At 44.9% G+C, this 19,098-nt stretch overlaps 2 protein-coding genes across 6 annotated transcripts in view; both read left to right on the forward strand.

The window, feature by feature from the left end:
- nbeal2 (neurobeachin-like 2) overlaps positions 1–4,481 on the forward strand; it is a 51,132-nt gene extending 46,651 nt beyond the window's left edge. For 4 of the 5 annotated variants that reach the window (XM_029116044.2, XM_034288671.1, XM_029116046.2 and 1 more), the window contains 2 exons: positions 656–791; positions 1,056–4,481. In XM_029116044.2, coding sequence (XP_028971877.2) covers positions 656–791; positions 1,056–1,163 — 244 coding nt within the window. In that variant the 3' untranslated portion in view covers positions 1,164–4,481. The remainder of the gene's footprint in view (positions 1–655; positions 792–1,055) is intronic. The other variant, XR_004574857.1, reaches the window with a different exon arrangement.
- Positions 4,482–7,530: 3,049 nt separating this feature from the next.
- Positions 7,531–18,805, forward strand: nradd (neurotrophin receptor associated death domain). The gene is made up of 6 exons (XM_010884428.4): positions 7,531–8,039; positions 14,337–14,469; positions 14,748–15,113; positions 16,286–16,535; positions 16,800–16,942; positions 17,135–18,805. The coding sequence occupies exons 1-6, from the start codon at positions 7,998–8,000 to the stop codon at positions 17,455–17,457; spliced, it is 1,257 nt and encodes a 418-aa protein (XP_010882730.2). The 5' UTR covers positions 7,531–7,997; the 3' UTR covers positions 17,458–18,805.
- Positions 18,806–19,098: the final 293 nt, after the last annotated feature.

The following is a 19,098-nucleotide window of genomic DNA, read 5'->3' on the forward strand; positions in this document are numbered from 1 at the left end:
TAAGAGTCCAGTGAAAGTTCCATACGAGTCCAGTGAAAGTTCCATACGAGTCCAGTGAAAGTTCCATACGAGTCCAGTGAAAGTTCCTTACGAGTCCAGTGAAAGTTCCATAAGAGTCCAGTAAGAGTCCAGTAAGAGTCCAGTAAGAGTCCAGTAAGAGTCCAGTAAGAGTCCAGTAAGACTTCAGTAAAATTATGGCAATAATTTTTGTTGTTGTTGTCTTTCCAGCACTTACCTTTGCCGATAACTGAAAAATCGTTATAGAAACTTGCATTTTCTCAGATATTTGCAACAATTTCTAGGGGTAGGAATAATGTTGGACATGGCATTTTTCATAAAAATTGGGGGGAAAAACAGAAATAGTTTCGTTATTCATTTGTATCTCCAGCACAATGTCTTAACGTGTTTTGTCACTTGTTTATGTCATTTCCAGCCAGAGGAAACCTATTGGTCAAATTAAAATTCACTATGGCAAAAGATTTGGCATGGGTTTGAATACTTTTGGGCTTAACTGTTGCTATTTAAAAACTACAAATCACTCTGGATAAGAGCGTTTGCTAAATGACAAACACCATACATAAGGCTACAACGCCTTCCATTACATTCAGTGGTAATTGTTTTTTGTGTGTGTCTTAATTGTGTGTTTGTGTGTCAGCCTGGAGCTAGCGGTGTCTCCACTAGCGTTGAAGGTTGCTGTGAGGAGTGTGTCGGTTACTAAAGAGAGCAGCCACATCCTGGTTGGCCTGGAGGACGGCAAGCTCATCGTGGTGGGGGCTGGGAAACCAGCAGAGGTAATTGGCTGCTACCCCAAACGACACCCTATTTCATAGGCAGCGCACTGCTTTAGGGCCTTGGGGGATGGGGGATGGGGGGTGGGGGGGGGGGGGTCGGAGACTATGCACCTCATGAAGGGTGTGTGTTCCTTCTCTCAAATGTCCTTTGAATATACATCTTGATAGACTTCACTGCTCTGCTTTTAGATGCTAACAAGGATTTTAAGCACATAGTCGGTTGGTGCTCAAAGTGACCTATTTTTCTCTGTGTTTCGGCACCAGGTGCGATCAGGGCAGTTCTCCCGACGTCTCTGGGGCTCAACACGCCGGATCTGTCAAGTCTCCTCGGGGGAGACAGAGTATAACCCCACAGAGACTTCTGGGAAGTGAGAAAGTGCCACGGAAACGGACTGGATGCGATATTATCTCCCAGAGGCATGTCCGCTGGTTAACGGTTAACACTCCCATGGCACTCTGATCCTGTAAACTCCCCTTTGGTTTCCGGTCACGAGCCGTGCACTCTCCGAATAAAAACCCATTGGGGACACCAGCAGTTGATTTGCTGGATCAGAATGTGCGGACATTGGGCCTTTGTGACTGGTGTCAGAGCCCAACCAGACATTTACTGGATTGTCTTATTACCTACTGTAATCTACTGCCTTGCTGACATCTGTGGGTCCAAGCCTCGGAGCTCTCTCCCAGAGAGCCACGACAAACCAAGCACTTTTTTCTACAAAAGGGAAAAGAAAATATATATTTTGTGAATTTTGGGGGATTTTAGGTGGTTTTATACTTTTTAAAAAGGCGTCATTCCAAAGATTTCTCGTGGAGGAGTCCTTGTTCCACACGATTCCTGACCTGATGTTACTGTGTTTATCAAGGCCAGTTGTGTGGGGCCTGGCACGTTGACTAAAACTCCTTGAAACTTGAAATGTGTGTATGTTGCAAGAGATTTCCATTCTGAAGTACCAGTGTATACCACAAGAGGGTTGTCTCTCCCTCTTCTCTGCATGTGTGTAGTCCTGCTGAAAACATGAAGCAATAACCATGTGTAATGGTCAAGACCACGCTGGTAAAGTATGTGTTATTTGTATTGTGATCTCCCCATTCATGCTTGATAGTGATGTTCACTAGCAGTTGATCTAAGTCTGCTGTTGCCTTAAATGGGAGTAAACTGATGTATACCATGTACATATTTCCTGTATGTGCTGGTTTGAATATACATTTTCATTGTGAACTCTGTTACTTTTGTTTGCTTGTTATTAATAGTGTTTTCCTTTTGTTCTTTTTATTAATCGTTCATATGGTATGTCACTGGTATGCCCCTCCTTTTCAGATAAGAATGCTTTTGTGTGTTATTTTAATTTTTCTAAACTTTTCGGGTAAATGCCTTTTGCCTTGCGTCTTTGGCTGGAGCAGTGATTTGCACAATTCAAAGACCACCTATTCCTTTTTCTGCCTACATCTGTCTAGTGTCATTCGCCTGCATTCCCCTGTTTTCTTTGATCTGTCTATTCCAGCTTACCTCGAGTAGTAGGTCTATGTTCAGCACACTTGGGTAGTAGGTCTATGTTCAACACACTCTGGTAGTAGGTCTATGTTCAGCACACTTGGGTAGTAGGTCTATGTTCAACACACTCTGGTAGTAGGTCTATGTTCAACACTCTTGGGTAGTAGGTCTATGTTCAACACACTTGGGTAGTAGGTCTATGTTCAACACTCTTGGGTAGTAGGTCTATGTTCAACACACTTGGGTAGTAGGTCTATGTTCAACACACTTGGGTAGTAGGTCTATGTTCAACACACTTGGGTAGTAGGTCTATGTTCAACACACTCAAGTCTTCATAAAGACCCAGATCCTCCACACCAAATCTGCATTTATAACTTTTAGTGTTTTGTTTGGTTTGTACACTGTCAGAGTCCCTTGTCTGTTAGGGGAAGGGTTTCCAAACTGTGGTTTGGGATTCAACTATGTATGGAATAACATTTCTGTAATATAGAAAGGGTGCAGAACATATATTAGACATAAATATATTTTTTATTACCTCAGAAAACTTACAATCACCAAAATAAAACTGTGATAATCAGGTACCAATATATTTTGTTATAATGTTTGAGAATAAAATATATACAGTTAGCTTATAAGCTGCACCATTTTCGCCCAGCTTTATGGCAACATTTAGAATTGTATCCTCTGCAAGAGAAGGATGTCAGACATTTATGTATAGGGCCCATTGATGCTCAAAAGACCCACTTTTTTTTTTACCAATTTCATAATTTTACAGCCAATCTTTTAAGCAATTTTTTTTAAAGGAGTGCATGTTTTTTTCACCACTCGAATCTTATGGTGGATCGTGACCCACTCAAAAAACACCTGAACTTGGGTTAGGGGTCACAAAGCAACCCATTTTGGGAACCCCCAGGACCAGAGCATGGACAGACTATTTAACATTCACACTGGTATGTATTATATGTTCCTGAAGCACTGAACCCTTTTGAACCTGAGATGTCCGATTCCCAAATGGTGCCCTGGTCCCTATACAGCACACTACTAGGGATCCATTTGGGATCCACGCATCGCGTCTGTGAAACACATGGGCGGAAATACAGACTGGGCTCCCAATGAGCCAGTATAGTGGAATGTACTTCCTGTGAGAAACCCTCTTGTTGCGGTTTTGGTTTGGAAAAACGCTATTGTTATGCACTGTCATGATGGGATAGAAGAGAAACACAGGTTGAGTCCCAAATAACACCCTGTTTCATCTGTAGTGCCCCTTGGGTCCCATAGTTCCTGGGACAAAACCAGGGTTCACCGTGTTTCGGCAATAGGGGGCCATTTGGAACTCAGGAACAAAGACAAAGGGAAACGTTTAGACAATGGCAACAAAATGGCGCCTACATACCACAGCCGTCCTATTGGACTGCAATCCATGGTTGTAAATAGAGTGACTGTAAGAGAAAGGGAGAATATTGTTGTATTCCGGCCCACCAGCCAGCTCTGAGCCTGGGAACAAGGTTGACGTCGCTGTGACTTGGATGGGGGTTTTCTAGTCTGTCGTTACTGGCAGGGTTACAGTGAAACGTCTGATTTAGATTTTTGTTATGAAAAATATGGCTGTAAGGTTGACCTGAGTCTTTGGGTTTTAAAAAGGTGTCTCTGTTGCATGCAGGAACGGTTTGCCTGTTTGTTTTATAGTCTACTGTATTTTGTCTATTTTATCTTTATTTGCTACAGGCCCATTGTCCTAAGCTGTTAATGCACATGTTTCATTTGTTTTCTTGTTTGATTGATGGGCGCTCATTTTGTATCTTGTCATGAATGTGAAATGGATTAGCTGATCTATGCAGTGATGGAATCTGTCCCAAATGACATCCGGTTAATTTGTATATACCTATGCTCTTCCTATTGGGTCTGTTTTCTGAATCGGTTGTCAGCCTTTTTTTTTCTGGATGATCTTTCATGGGGCCTGGAATCAAAAACGAATTGCAAGTAGTGTGCTACATTGGCAATAGGGTGCCATTTGGGATGCGTAACCATATTATACCTGTATACAGTATATCAGAGATCTGTGACCTAAGTGTCGTCATGTACAATCAGCACAGTCCGGCTTCTGTGACTCCAGGGATGCCTTGTTTGTGGAGCTTTTTGACTACTGTTGTGGTGTTTTAATGTTCTTCTGAGATATTACACAAATGTGTTAAATTCAACTGTCCTCAAGATAATTATTTGTCTGATAAGTCAACATTTTCTCTAGTATCATGGTCATAATCCTAGAAAGCAAGAATCTGCGGCCTAGTTTTTATGTGTTAGTATTCAAGGTTATTCTCACTCACCATTCCTCTTTTAGAAAAGTTAGTCTGTTCAGTTCAGGCAAGTAACAAAGTGATTGACGGGATGAGGAAAATCTGCAACAGTGAAAGCTGACAGAAAGGCTTATTTATTAAAGTAAAACGCCCCCAGCTTTCACCAGAATGTTTGAGTTGAAGAGGTCAAAGTGACTACGCCACATTTACTTAGAGAAGATCCTTTGATCCCAGGTGAGTCCAACATCCTGTCAGCCTGCCCATAAACACCTCAAGGGGGACAATTCACCCTGCCATATAGGAGGGGTTTAGGGCCGGGGTGGAGGGGCGATAAAACTTCCCTTTTGCCCCCAAGTCAATATCGGCAGAGAAAAAGAACAATGGGGGGAGGTGAGTTGGGGAGTCGGCACAGAGGAGGGACACGATGCTTATTCTCCCTCTGATGTGGTCTTGTTGACAATAGGAGGAGGGCTTGACACCTTGCTCTCAGTTCCAGCAGGTAGCTAGCCCCTCCTGCCTCCTATCCTGACCTCGCTTGTCCTGGGGGGGGGGGGCGGGGGGTTGGGGGCGGGAGGTGGCTATGGGAGACGTAGGTTGTGAAATAAATGGCACTCAATTCCCTGTTCTTTTTCAACCAGGGCCCATAGAGAATGGGTGCCATTTCTGATCCAATCCTGACCTCTCCTGCCCTAAGGGGAGACTGATTGGTGGGAAATGCAGGCTCCCACAGACTGGATGTTGTTCTGACTTAGAACCACAACTACTGTCAGTCAGCCCTACCTCCCTTGGTACGTGTGAACCCAAACCCTGCTGTTGTCAAGCCTCATCCCCAATGTTGTACCGGAGCCCTATTGGCTGTGCAGTGATGGGACTTCTTTTAGCCTCCTGGCTGCATACTGAACCTGTCCTTGTTGTACCTAGCTGTACATACAGCTCTGGAAAAAATTAAGGGACATCTGCACCTTTTCCTTCCCTTTCCAAAAAAGTCCAAAAGGAAGGTTTTGAGTGAGGAATAGAAGGGTTAAAATTAAGAGACCGCTGCAAATTGAACGCTTCTGTTCCTCACTCAAAACCTTCCTTTTCGACTTTTTTGGAAAAGAAAGAAAAAGGTGCAGTGGTCTCTTAATTTTTCCCGGAGCTGTATAGAGGCAGTCCATCAGTATTTTGGACAGAGACGCAAGTTGCCTTTGCCATGTACCCCAGCAAATATCAAAATGCAGAGTGTCAGCTTTTATTTGGGGGCAATTTACATCAATAAACTGTGAGCCGTGTAGGAATTAAAACCCCTTTGTATACATAGTGTTTGACCCCCACCCCAACCAATAGGGGACAAAAAAGCAATTGCTTTAGCAGCATGTTTTTGGTCATTGTCCTGCTACAAGATGCTGTCCAGTGAGTCTCGATGTATCTGAGCAGACGAGATGTTTTCGTCCCACTGCTGCCTTACATCATCAATGAAGTGAGCAGGTGTATGTTAACGTTTGTCTTATCTGTCCGCGATACCCCTTTTCCAGATCTCTGCAGGCTGTTTCTTGGTATTTATTTTGGCCGTCCTGTTTTTGAGGCTACCGAGAGTAGTTCGGCTGGTGCAGGCTTCTGGGAACTGTGAGAGCTTACACCTCTGCGCCTACAGTGCCTCTAAAAAGGATATATACCAACAAATGCACCTGCCAAGAAAATCCACAGCTGTAAAGGCAATTGCCCAAATACTTTTGGTACCATTAAATGTGGGGACTACGTAACAGTTTGTACTAATACTCTGTTGTCATTGTATCATTTCCAATCCAATGTGTGGGAATTACGGGCCTAAAACAAAAACAAATTGTGTCCCTTTCCAAACCCGGATGGACAGCGTTGTATCTCAGAATGCACTCTGTCAGTCTTTTGGCACACATGATTAAAGTGAATACTGACTGTAAATGTAGTAGGCCAAACATTATTTCAACTGATTTCAAATCTTCAGGAGAGACTTCTACATATGGGCAAACAGGCTACTTTTTCATTAATCATTAATTTCAGTACTTTGTTATTTACGTATGGCACCCTATTCTAGTGCACTACTTTCAACTAGTATCCTGGTAAAACTAAGTGCACTGTCAAGGGAATAGGGTACTATTGGGATGCAAGTAGCCTCACAAAGTTGTAACACAAGAATGACCTTCTTTGTTGATATCCTGTCTCGGTAGCCTCTTAAGGCCTATTACAATACGTATATTTTTCCGTAAAGTAATCCTGTGTCTAAAGCTGGCTGCCTGTCTTTGAAGTAGCATTGCTTTTGTGTCTGAGAGATGTCTCCATTTGTTCCCCTCTGAAGTCCCAGGACCCCATGCGGTGCATGCTCAACTATTTACAAGGTGTGTCATTCACCCAATATTTGTCTTATAAATCGTTTGAATCCATTTAAAAGATCTAACATTTAAAAGCTGCTACTTTCTGAATGCCTGGGTCACTCCCGTAAAATGAATGACCTTTTATTCTAACTATTCATCTGAAATGTAACATCCTTAAGGTTTGGTCTTTATTGGGCTACAGCAGTGCTTACTTATCAAAGAGCAAATTTACAATATGACATGTTAGATACGTTTTACACAATATTTTTATATTTAAATGGTTTGAGCAACTAAATATTTACAGTTGTATTTCAACAATACTGCTAGTTTTGTAAATACAAACACAATGACGGGTATTAACTCCAGAGTCTTAAAAAACTTGCAGACTTCCGCAGTAAAAATGCAGCCAGGACTGCCTCAAAGTCCCACCGTCCAGTCTTTTAACATATCGCTAAACGCACCTCCGGCGTTTAATCCCATTATTTATTACTGCTTTTCATGTTTTTTTATCAATTGAATACAAATTCAGTGTGTTTATTGCCGTTGACTCAACCAATCACAAAGCGAGGAACGGGGCTCCAGCGGTTGAAAGCTGTAGGCGTTTGAAAGGGAATGAACAACTAGGGGGCAAAACACTGCGCGTCAGACTCGCATCGCAAAAGGGAACGTGCCAAACGATTTTAGTGAGAAAAAACTGTAGGTAATGCAACAGAGACACCGAATCACTAAGGATGTGTTTAGCTTAAGGAGGACTGGCAACGTTTTTTAGACGTTTTCTTATATGGCAGTTGATTTCACTGAAGAGAAGCGGCAATCGGATTAGCTGTGTACCGTTAGTTGGAGCGTGTGTCAGTGTGTCAACTTTTCTTTACGCTTCAGAAGGAAAATGCTTATGTCTTCTCGTGTTACTTTTAAAGCAGTTATGCTGGCGTGAAAACTGCTACACATTTTTTGGAAACGTGTTATATAGTTTTGCCATTTACGTGTGTTACGCACAAAGTTAGGCATTGGAACCGTCTTGGATCCCAAATACGATTAAAGGGTTGTTATATTCATCTACTGGGACGGGATTCTCCAGCGGCACGGTGAGATGGCTGTGCTTTGGGTCTGCACACTTTTTCTTCTCCTAAAGGTAAGTGCAATGTCGCTAATATACAGGATACTGTAATTTCCCCATAATATTATATGCTGACCGTGCAATCTATTGTAGGTTAATAGTACATTACTCTAACACGAGAAAGGCTCATCATCCGATGTTTTACAACAACACATGTAGCAGGTTAAATTTGGGGAATTGTTCATTCATAAAATAATTCTCCAGATCGGTGCGTAAAGTGATTGATGTTGACTACATTCTAGCCACATTGGCATAACATTACAATGGCACGCCTGTTTTGTTACGCGCAATATACTCTCACCACTTCTTCATAGGCTACATATTTTAATCGTCCCCTCTCGCTCCGCGTAGATAAACTCTGCTTTTCTTTTTCTAATCTTTGTTTATCTTCTTTTGAGATAATGCTTTATATCATTTCAGTAATTTCAGCGACAGAGCAGGTAGTTAAGAAGATAGTAAAGATTTGATCTTTCTGATCAAAGCGTCAAAAGAATCCTTTCCACTACTGGAGCAGCAAACTACAATTTAACACTCATCTTCTAAAACTGAGCCTCCGGGCCTGGGAGCAGAGTAAAGCCGCTCATGTCTTGTCATGTTTTCAGCGCCTAACCCTTTCTTCAAGATCAAAGCACCCGAGATAAAACTCTCTTATCAGATCTTCATACAATCTATGTGCATTCAGTTCCAGTTGGGAAAAGTATTTGGCTCATAAGTAATTTGGGGGAATTTTGCAGTTTTCACAATGCATTTGGTCCGATCTTTCTGTGTTATGTGCATATTGGGAGACAGAGAGAAAGAAAGAAATTTTTTTTGTGATTCTTCTATTTGTTTGGTGTGAAAGATAATCAAACATGCAGTTATTATGGGGTGAAGTTTTATTTAATTATACCGGAATGGTCTGGAGGCCTCTCGCCTCAGCTAGAATTAGTGTTTGTAACTCCACCATCAGAAAAGAAGCCTGATAAAAATGGAAGCGCGGAGTTGCAAGGCAGAAAGAATTGTTTACAAAGAACGTGAAAGCGTATCTTCATATGTCAAAAAACACCTGGACGAGCCTTAAGTGTTTTATAAAACAATGTCCTATGGTCAAATTAGTCAAAAGTGGAACATTTTTGGGCTGCAGTATGTTTGGCGACAATCAATCAATCAGAATTCCGCAGTGAGAGACTACTCAATAACTATATGAAGTGTTTGGTTTCAGTTATTGCTGCTTAAGGTGGCGTAACCAGTTACTGAATTTAAGGGGGTAATTACCTTTTCACATTGGATATTGCGTAACTTATTTAACTTTATCTATGAATTACATTTAAACTAAATGTTTTTGTTATTGGTTTTTTCGGTGTTTCTTTAATTTAATAATTGGTTGCAGAAATTGATAAAAGATCAGACAATACTTTTACAGCACTATATAAACAAAACTATATATTGCGTTCCCAAGACGCACATTTTTTATTTTATTTGTGAATTTCCACAGTTTTTTGTTTTTCTTGCTTAATATGAATTTATAATATATTTACCTTTTTCATATTCCTTATTTTATTGAACATTGTTATGTTGAAACACACTGACCCACTAATGTTAGTGGTTTGTTAGTTCAAGGTTCTCAGTTACATTACAAAACTGTACTGTAAGTCATTCATAGTGCCAGAGTCATTCTTTATGTAGAAATGCAGCAACAGTTTAACTACTACTGGGGTCTGGATATCCGGAGCAAAGCAATTATCATAATTTTCTTTTGGTCTGTGGAGAGAGAAATGGGGGGCCCAGTTTGTAATAGAACAGTAATTTGAATTTCCATTTAGCCTTTAAGCAGATTTGTGTAGGGGATAGGAGATTGGCTTTCACTTGAACTTCTAACCACTGCTTGGCTTTACTATACCTAGCGCTTTGATGAGAGAGACCGTTACAAGTAAGCATTCTGACAACCTGAAATTGTGTAGACAGAAAAGCCCTGAATCCAGTGAAAGCTTGGCGTTTGTTCTCTGACATTTTGTGACATTTCATCAGTAGATCAACATATTCCTTAACTCTAACGTAACAGGCAACGTGGTTAAAAGAGAATCCAAACTCTGACCGTCTCAAGATGACCTGCTACTGCTTATGACTGTAATCAGTGTGGCAGATGGAAAGTGCCGACAGCTCTCGTTCCGACCTTCCCTGCATCGTGCCCCTCTACTGACCAGAGCCGAAAGGTCTGTATTTTGACAACCCTTGCCCAGATAGTGAGTCACTGAGTCAATTAGGCAGCTCCCCAATGGCACCCACAGTTCCCTGTGCTGCGCCCCACTGGGCCCCGGGCCAAAACTGCGCGGCACACATTACATAGTGCGCCGTGTCGGACACAGCTCCTCCTCTCGTGTTCCTCAGTCTGCTGGAGGTGCCGGTGTCCGCGGTGATGCCACCACGGCCGGGGTGTGTGTGAGGGCCAGGGGTCAGTGTCAGCTCTGAGAGAGGGCCTCGCCTGGTGGATCTCCTGGCCTTTCATGTGCTCATCGCTCAGGATATGTTTACGTGGAAACTCCGGGCTGCGGCAGCCAAGGCACACATCATATTAAATGTGATAGTGCTTCAAAAAGCCCTTTGGGGGGGGGAGGGGGCATCAGCTAGTGTTTCGACTCTGCATGCATTTGGTGTGTACGTGCGCTTGTGTAGCATATGCTGTCGTTAGTGAAAGTTTACCCCCCGTCCTGTTTAGCAGGCTTCACATTTTGTTGCCTTCAAATTTAAATGTCAAATTAAAAAACATGTGTGACTTATATATTGAATTTACTTTGCATTTCCAAAGTCAGAAACATGTTACCGACACCTTCTCAAATTACTCACACACAATGAGACGGTTTGGACTGCGGAAGTCTGCATGGCCTACAGTTAGTGCTTGGTGAAGCATCTTGGACCGCAACTACAGCTAAAATAATGTTGAGCTGGATTCTACCTGCCTTGCACATCTATTGGGGCAATGTAGTACATAGTACATACATAGTTTTCTATTTTGTTCAAAATTGCTGAGTTCATTTGGTCAGGAGTCATTGATGGACATGAAACCGGAACACCGAATGTTCCGGTTTCACTCAGGATGTTCGATATCTTCAAAATTAGACTGATTGGCCAAGCGAGGCGCAGGGCATTATTTGTCCGTGTTTGTTTTAGTTTAAGTTTCTATATATGATTTGAAAAAATGCTCTAACTTTATTTTACATTGAATGTGGAGCAGGCTGTGTATATCTGTTGGAAAATTAGAAAGATGATAGATTTTAAGGCAGCAAAATGTCAGTGTGCACGTGGTGTGTGGACTTTCACTAGAGTGTGTTGAAGGAGTTACTGTGACAGCCGTGGAGTTCAGAGATCCTTTTGAAAGCAGTTAAGGCTCCATTCATGGTGGTCTTGGCTCTCCAGGGAATCCCCTTAACTGAAACTTCTTTACTACCTAAGTGCAGCAGTCAACTCTCTCCGGAGTGACCCTGGAGGAGAGAGATAAGATCTGATCTGTGCTCTTCTCTTCCCTCATGGTGTCTGAGCCAGGGAGGTGTATATTAAAGAGGATCTCAAACCCCTCCTCTGGGCTTGTAACCATTCCATGTATTTCAACTATTCCAGAGCTAGCACACCTGATTCAACTTGTCAGCTAAGCATCAAACACTTGATTAGGCAAAGTCGTGTGAGATAGTTCAAGGCTACAATACAACTGTGAAATGGCTAGGAGTTCCAGACAAGACATCAGACTAGACAGGGAAGGCTATATAGCCAAGTCTGAAGCTATCGTATTGAAACAGATGCAACATGAGCAAGAATTCTATGAAACACTACACAGCAAGTCTCATTTTTAGAAATATCTTTTGTCGCTTTTGTTTTTACTCAGCAAATCAGCTTAATTTTAAGTGTCTGTTTCATAGTATAACGAGGAAATATTTAATCCAGGTCATCCTCGATTGAGGTCTGTTAAATGGAGCCTTGTTAGTTCCAGTCCTGTATACTGTGGTCATTAAGCTCTGGGCGGTGTGTATATTTACACAAACACACCCACACACACACACAATTCACAGTCCCACCCATCTTGGATAGGAATATTTATTTCTATATTTGGTCACTAGTAGAGGAAATTCCAACATGAATGAGCTGAGCCGTTAGTAAGGCTGAGTCCTTTCTGGACACACTCCTCACTGTGTGTGCGTGTGCATGTGTGTGTGTATACTCTGGCCAGTCTCAGTGTCTGGTCTATAACATTATGAAGCTGCAACTGGAGACAACCCAAGACAGTACTGCTACCGCTAAATATTTAATATCCATTAGATGGAGGTTAGCGTGTTATCCGAAGAACTGTGTCACATGAAGGAGTTTGTCTTGGGTTAGCTCTTGAAATAACTGACTGTGGTTTTGGTTAGACTTAGCTTCACTCTGCATGCTAATAAAAATACATTGCAGTTGACAGTTAGCAGGTTAGCCTTAGCATGCAATGAACACATTACATACACAGCCATTGAAATGGAGCAGTACATTTTAGCAAAGCCTCATCTGTTGCTACAAAACATCGCATAGAATACACAGTCAAATAAAAAAAGATTGACTTCTGCGTTGAACCTAAACTCTTCAATTTGGAGACCAGGGTGCAATTAGGATCAACTATCTTGCCATATCCTAAGAGTAAGACATCCTGTAGAGGCTCATGTGTTAGTGGAGTTTAATATCTGTTGAAATTGAAGCCACTTTGCCCTGGTCCTTCTGTTCTTAGCTGACTGCATTTTCCATGTTGTCTAGCTCCACAGAAAGTGGTGCAATAAAACAATTGCTGTTATTACTGTTATTCTTGGAGCGAAACGTGGGCCCTCCTTTGCCTTCAAAGCTGTTTCCTTTGGAGTACCAACAAGGAGTATATTTTACAGTACAGATTAGTGACTGAAGTGATAGTGTGTGTGTGTGTGTGTGTGTGTGAATATGCATGCGTCTCAATGCATGCATGTGTGTGTAGTACGTGCATTTTCCTGTGTGTGTGTGTTGGGCTCACAGGAGGCTCTACAGGTTGACACACGCCCCTCCTGCTATTCGGCAGCAGACATCAGAGACATGACAGAGGGAAATCAGAGGGTTGTTAGGCTGTTACCTTTCCCTCAGCAGGAGGTTTGTCATTGGACATCTGTTAGTTGACACCTGCCTGACAGCCCTCCGGTTCAGGACCAGTGGGCCAATCTGCCCTCAACATGACCATGGGGGGGTTAACATCAAAGGACCGTTCCCTCTTAAACAGACACTCGCATGCTGGGCAGCCTTGGCTAATAAGTGACGCCTCTGCCTGGGGCTACCACCATCCCCTCCTCCGCATCCCGCCCCCCACTCCCCTCGCTGTGTCTGAGGACAAGAGATTTACACACACACACACACACACTATGTAACTATAGTGTTATTCACACCCGTGTGGAATGCGTCACTGTGGAGGGGAGGAAGCCCTTTATACTCAGAGCTTCCTCCTCCCACAACTCTAGAAGTGTTTCCCCTTGGTGTCTCACTCTTTCCCCAGGCCTTTGTGTCTCACTCTTTCCCTGGCCCTCTGTGTCTCACTCTTTCCCTGGGCCTTTGTGTCTCAAAGGCCCAAAAGCTGTCTGGTCCACTCCTTCTAGTCTGTGGCCACTCTGCTCTGTAAGCCTATAGGAATGTCTGATGTGTCTCTCGTGTCTTACGCACTTGGAGCTTGTCCCGAATGGCACTCTGTTCCCAATGGTGCACTCGTTTTGAGCAGATCCTGGTGAGCCCTGGTGAAAAGTAGTGCAATATACAGGAAATTGGGTGGTTTTTGGGACTCAGCTGGCCCGTCTGTCACCCGTCTGCCGCCGATAAGTGAAAATATAATTTATTTTACGTTGATTTGGGGCGCTGTTGTTCAGGATTTGGGTGGAGAAAGTGAGCTATCCATGACTGAAACCAGTGGAGATAAAAGCTTGTGCTGTTATTCCGTCAAACATGACTTTCTCTGTAGCTTCCAGGCCAGTTTTGAGCGTATGTATAATGTGTGCATGCATTACATTCTTCCACAGGGTATAGAAATAAATTGATTAGAAACAGATTAGAAATGCTAAACGCATCATTATACCCCTGTCAAGGGCTCTAAAAGAAGAACAAACATTTCCATTTTCACTCTGACCAAACTATGCATGTAATAACAACCCCTCGTCGGTTTGATCTTACATTTCTCCCGCTCACCCGGTCAAGCCCTACCACCTCCCACCTCACCTCATCCTCACTTTAGCGTTGCCTTTCGCGTGCCCTGGTATTTTACGGTATCTGCCTGTCTAACGAACGCCGCTGTGTTGTCCCGCCTTCCAGGTTGCCCTGGGAGATGCCTGTGCCAGCGGGCAGTTCACCCAGTCAGGGGAGTGTTGTGATCTGTGTCCTCCGGGCCACGGGGTGGAAGTGGAGTGTGGGAAGGAGAACACCAAGTGCCAGCATTGCCCAGACGGTGAGTCACGGAGGCAGTAGGTCCTAGATGCTTCCACCCACTGGTGTGCCACTGCCCCCCCCCCCGGTGCAATTTACATTGACACCTTATCCAACCCCATGAGTGCAAATGTTTTCATACTTCCCCCTCGTGGACTTGGCTAATCAACGCCGCAAACTGGCGATGTGAGCACTGCGCTCTACCAACCTTGGCACTGCTATGCTACCCAACACCGGCACGTTGGCACTAACACCTGAGGTTCATGGTAACAAGCCAAGACACCGGTGTGTGTGTTCCAGGAACGTTCTCCCCAACGGGCGGCCTCTCACCGTGCGTCCCGTGTGCCCGATGCCCAGCTGGCGTCGCTGAGATCTCCCGCTGCAGCGGCACCAGGGACACTCACTGTGACTGCGGCGAGCGCTTGTACCTGCGCCGCGACGGCAGGAGCCCGTCGGGGTCATGCGCCGCCTGCACCACGTGTGGGCGCGGCGAGGGCGTGGCGAGGCTGTGCGGAGCCCACGGGAACACCCGGTGCCAAACGTGCGGCACGGGAACGTTCTCGGAGGAGAAGAACGACACCACGCCGTGCCAGGCCTGTTCTCAGTGCTCGGACAGCGAGGTGGAGATCAGAGCCTGCCAGCCAAACTCTGACACCCTCTGCATGGGTGAGTGTGTTACACAAGTTTAAGAGCAACAGAAGAAGTAAAGAGTATACAATAAAATATCTACAATATTCCTTTGTCGTTCATACTTTAAATATGTGTGTATGTTTTTAGACCACTGTACTCTGTGTGGGTCATAACATTGTAAAGCTTTTATTGCTTTGACGCTTCTCTGTTGTCATTTTAACCTTTTAAAATGACAACAGTTGCACTGTTTTCTCCCTTGACTTGGGAACGTAAACAAATGTCTCCGATGCCAATGAAGGCTTTAACTTAAACTGGGGAGGGAGCAGGAGAGACGGGACATGTGGCCAACACCTGTACCCACACCTCATCTGAACACGCTGCAACTCTCCGGAAACATGAGCATAGTCCCACAAAAAAAAAAAAAAAACTGCTAAGTACTGCAGTCAAATGGCTCTTAGCTGACAGCTCCTAAAGAGGGTTTAACTACCTAAATACCCCAGGCCTCCGGGTTGGACCAGACCCCCGAGGCCTTGGTACGCCGGTGACCCCAACACTCACTGGGCTCCAAATAGCCAAACTCTAGCCTTGTGGCCTGGATCCCCCCCAGGAGTCTGGTCATCTGACCATCTGGTGAGGGCTGTCCCAGGGAGCGTTTGATCTTAAAGTAGGCCGACTGTAGATGGGGGGGGGGGGGGGGGGGTGGCAGGGCAGGAGGCATTTGGGACCGGTCCAGGAGGGGGTATGACGAGGCAGAACTGGATCTGTTTCTGCACCCCAGGGGAGATGAATGGGTCAGGGTCAGGTAGCTCTACACCCCATTCCCCCTAACAAGCCTTCTGTAGCCAACTGAATTTAGGCCTTAGCAGTTATCCTTGGAGCGCGTCGTTTTCCGAAATGTGTCCACATCATACGTTGTGTTTTTTGCATGTGCCTTTAAAGGTGCCAATTAAGCTCCATTGTTTCCTACCTTGTTTCCTACCTTGTCACTGACTTCAATCGTCAACTTGCCTGATATAAATGTATGAAGTATGAAACAACGTATTAACGCCAAGGTGCAACTATTTTCATGGAGTCTCTCTTTTGCAATAGCTTTTTAGTCTTGGACTCGGTTTAGTCAGCGTCCCAAAAATTTGCCCCGGGTGCCTAAGAGTTGTCAAGCATCACATTGACGATCCTCTCGGCTCTCTCCAATCTACCTCCACCTCCAGATAAGAAGCTACACATCCTGAATCGTCCCACCGGGTCCGACGGCCCTCTGGCCGCTCCTCGCTGGCCCGTGCCGGGCCCTGTGGACAAAGATGAGGAGGCAGAGGATGGTGGTCCGGCCCCAGGGGGAGCTGGACCTGGTGCCACCAGGTTCACCCCCCAGGGGGAGGTGGGCAGCAACAACATCCTGGCCTACGTGTCAGTCCTGGCCGCTGTGGTGCTGGGCCTGCTGCTCTACGTCGCCTACAAGTGGTGAGTTCCCCATCCTGATTCTCCACACTTTGCCCGTAAGTGAGTCTAGTACACTCCCTGTCGAGGATTTCAAGTCTTGTCGTTGTTGCAAACACCCGGCTGTGGGGGGGATTCACCATTGTTTAATGACAGGGTGGGGAATTCTGGAGCCTTCTGATGGCCGTCATGTGTTTCTGTCCGTTTTAGGTCTTTGTGTGAAGTGCAATCCTGTTTTGACGTATTGAGTAAAATTGTAAAGGCTTTTCCCCTCCCACCTTTCCTCAGCTGGATGTCGTGTAAGCAGAAGAAAGCGCTGAATAAGGCCCGCGCTGCAGAGCTGGGCACTTCGCCCGAAGGAGAGAAACTCCACAGTGACAGCGGGGTCTTCCTGGATTCACACAGCTTACAGGACAGCCAACCCAGCAAAGGTGACAACAAACCACAGCCATTTCAACCCCTCACCAGAATTAACTTCACTGCACATCAGATCGCCTTAAGATGGCAACCAAAGCCGTCAGGCGTCTTTTCGATTTGGCATTTCACATCTCTTATGACTCGCGGGTCGGCCACCTCCGAACGTGTTCCGTAAACTCCCCCCCATTTGCTCCTCCACCCCACAGGCAGCAAGAGGGACAGTAAGCAGGACGGCCGTCTCTACATCAACCTCCCCCCCCACAGACAGGAAGAGGTTGAGTGTCTGCTTCAGGAGGGGGGCGGGGCCCGCGGAGGTTCCTGGAGGCATCTGGGGACGGCGCTGGGCTACGAGCTGGACCAAATAGACTTGTTTGGACGTGGCGAGGCCCCTGCGCACACTCTGCTCTCCAACTGGGCCCAGCAGGAGGGATCCACCCTGGGACTGCTTTGCTCAGCGCTGGCCCGAATTGACAGGTCCGATGTGGCTGCCGCTCTTACCTGCCCCACCCCGGGGATGTCTGTTGTCTGAGGGTGGTGGGGGAACCGGGTGGCGTCCCAAACCCCACGTGACTCCTGGTCAAAAGTAGTGTAATAAGGGAGAAGGGTGCCATCTGGGGCAAAACCTCAGGGTCAGACAAGAGGGATTTGGCTCCTGCTTCGTCGTCCTGCACCAACCAGGAGGACTCGAGCCTAAAAGTGGGGAGGCTGAACTTGTACGAAAAGAAGAGGCTTTTCTGGGGGATTTTCTGTTGTGAAACATTGTGCTATGGTGTGCACTAATTAACACAACCCTGTTGATTAGGATGCAGTGTGCAAACGGCTCTCCTCTACTGGTGTGTTGGAGGGATGACAATGAGGTAGAGGAATACCTGTGACTGCCCTGCGACGCCTCAAACACATTCAAACTGGAGAGACGGCAAGCGTTGATGTTGGAAGAGTTGTTGCTGGTTCACTGAGCTGTCCTCACATCACATATGTACAGTACACGCAATGTTTTTCCTTATATTTTTTTTTTACTATCGTAGTTAGAACCTAATCTGCCCAAGCGTTCTAGGAATGGGCATTTATTTACAGATACAGTATGTCAAGAAGATCCACTGTCTTTACTGATTTACTTAATCAGCAAAAAATAACTGACTGAACAGGCACAGGGATGGAATACGGAAAAATTGCATTATCAACACTCAATCATTCATTTTAAGACCACTGTAAATATTTCCCTGTGGTGTTAAATGTTTTTCAAGCACGTTTGAGGCAAAGGCCGATCCTAACAGCCTCGACTCCAGCAACAGAGCACGCACACGGCGACACCCTCTCAGCTAACTAGGCGGTCGGTCTGGGGCCCACCGGGAGCTCTGAGGTCAGTGACGGCCCATCCCGTTGCACCGTGCGGCCCCGGCACTCCTGATCTTAGCTCAAAGGCACTCGTGACGCCCTCCCCCCTCCCAAAAGAAAATATTTCTTACCCCCTAAAAGAAAAGGTCTGGGCAACTGATTCGCTAGGATGTAGCGCATTCATGTACATTGTCTTTATTAACATGTCCTGAATGGGCTATTGAAAACCAAAGAAAGAAAATGAAGCAACTTTAGGTTTCTCCACGGTAGAGAGATTCAGTGTGTCCCAAATTGCATCCTATTTCATAAACAGTACTCTACTTTTATCGGGGCCCAAATGGGTTTTGGTCGAACATAGTACGCAATGCAAGAAATAGGTTGCAATTTGGGACGCGTGCAGGGATTGATAAACCTGAGATATATAACTAACGGGGTAACCCAGTTGACTTCTGCCGTGGTTTACTATCCATAACATTATGTAACTATCAGTCATTATTATTGTCATGTGTGTTTGTCATATTTTATAAACATGTAATAAAAGCTTTGAAGGTATGCGTTGGTGTCAGTCGACAGTGTTGCGTTACATGTTCCTACATGTAAAATGGTTTCAGTCCTGTCAAAAGATTAAAGCAAGCAGCTACTTGCATGGTAGAAGTTCACGTTAAAGGTAATCTCAGTCTGCCTGTTTTTTTTTGTATGACAAATCAAAAGCAAGTAGTATATGGTCGTGTTAAATCTAAGGCATATAGACATCGTAGACATGATTACCTTTGGTTTGAATAAATCTACATGAAGTATCCGTTTTAAAACACAGAAACCAAAAGCACAGTGACTG

The sequence above is a fragment of the Esox lucius genome, chromosome 20, assembly GCF_011004845.1.
Source record: "Esox lucius isolate fEsoLuc1 chromosome 20, fEsoLuc1.pri, whole genome shotgun sequence".
In the NCBI taxonomy this organism is placed as follows: domain Eukaryota; kingdom Metazoa; phylum Chordata; class Actinopteri; order Esociformes; family Esocidae; genus Esox; species Esox lucius.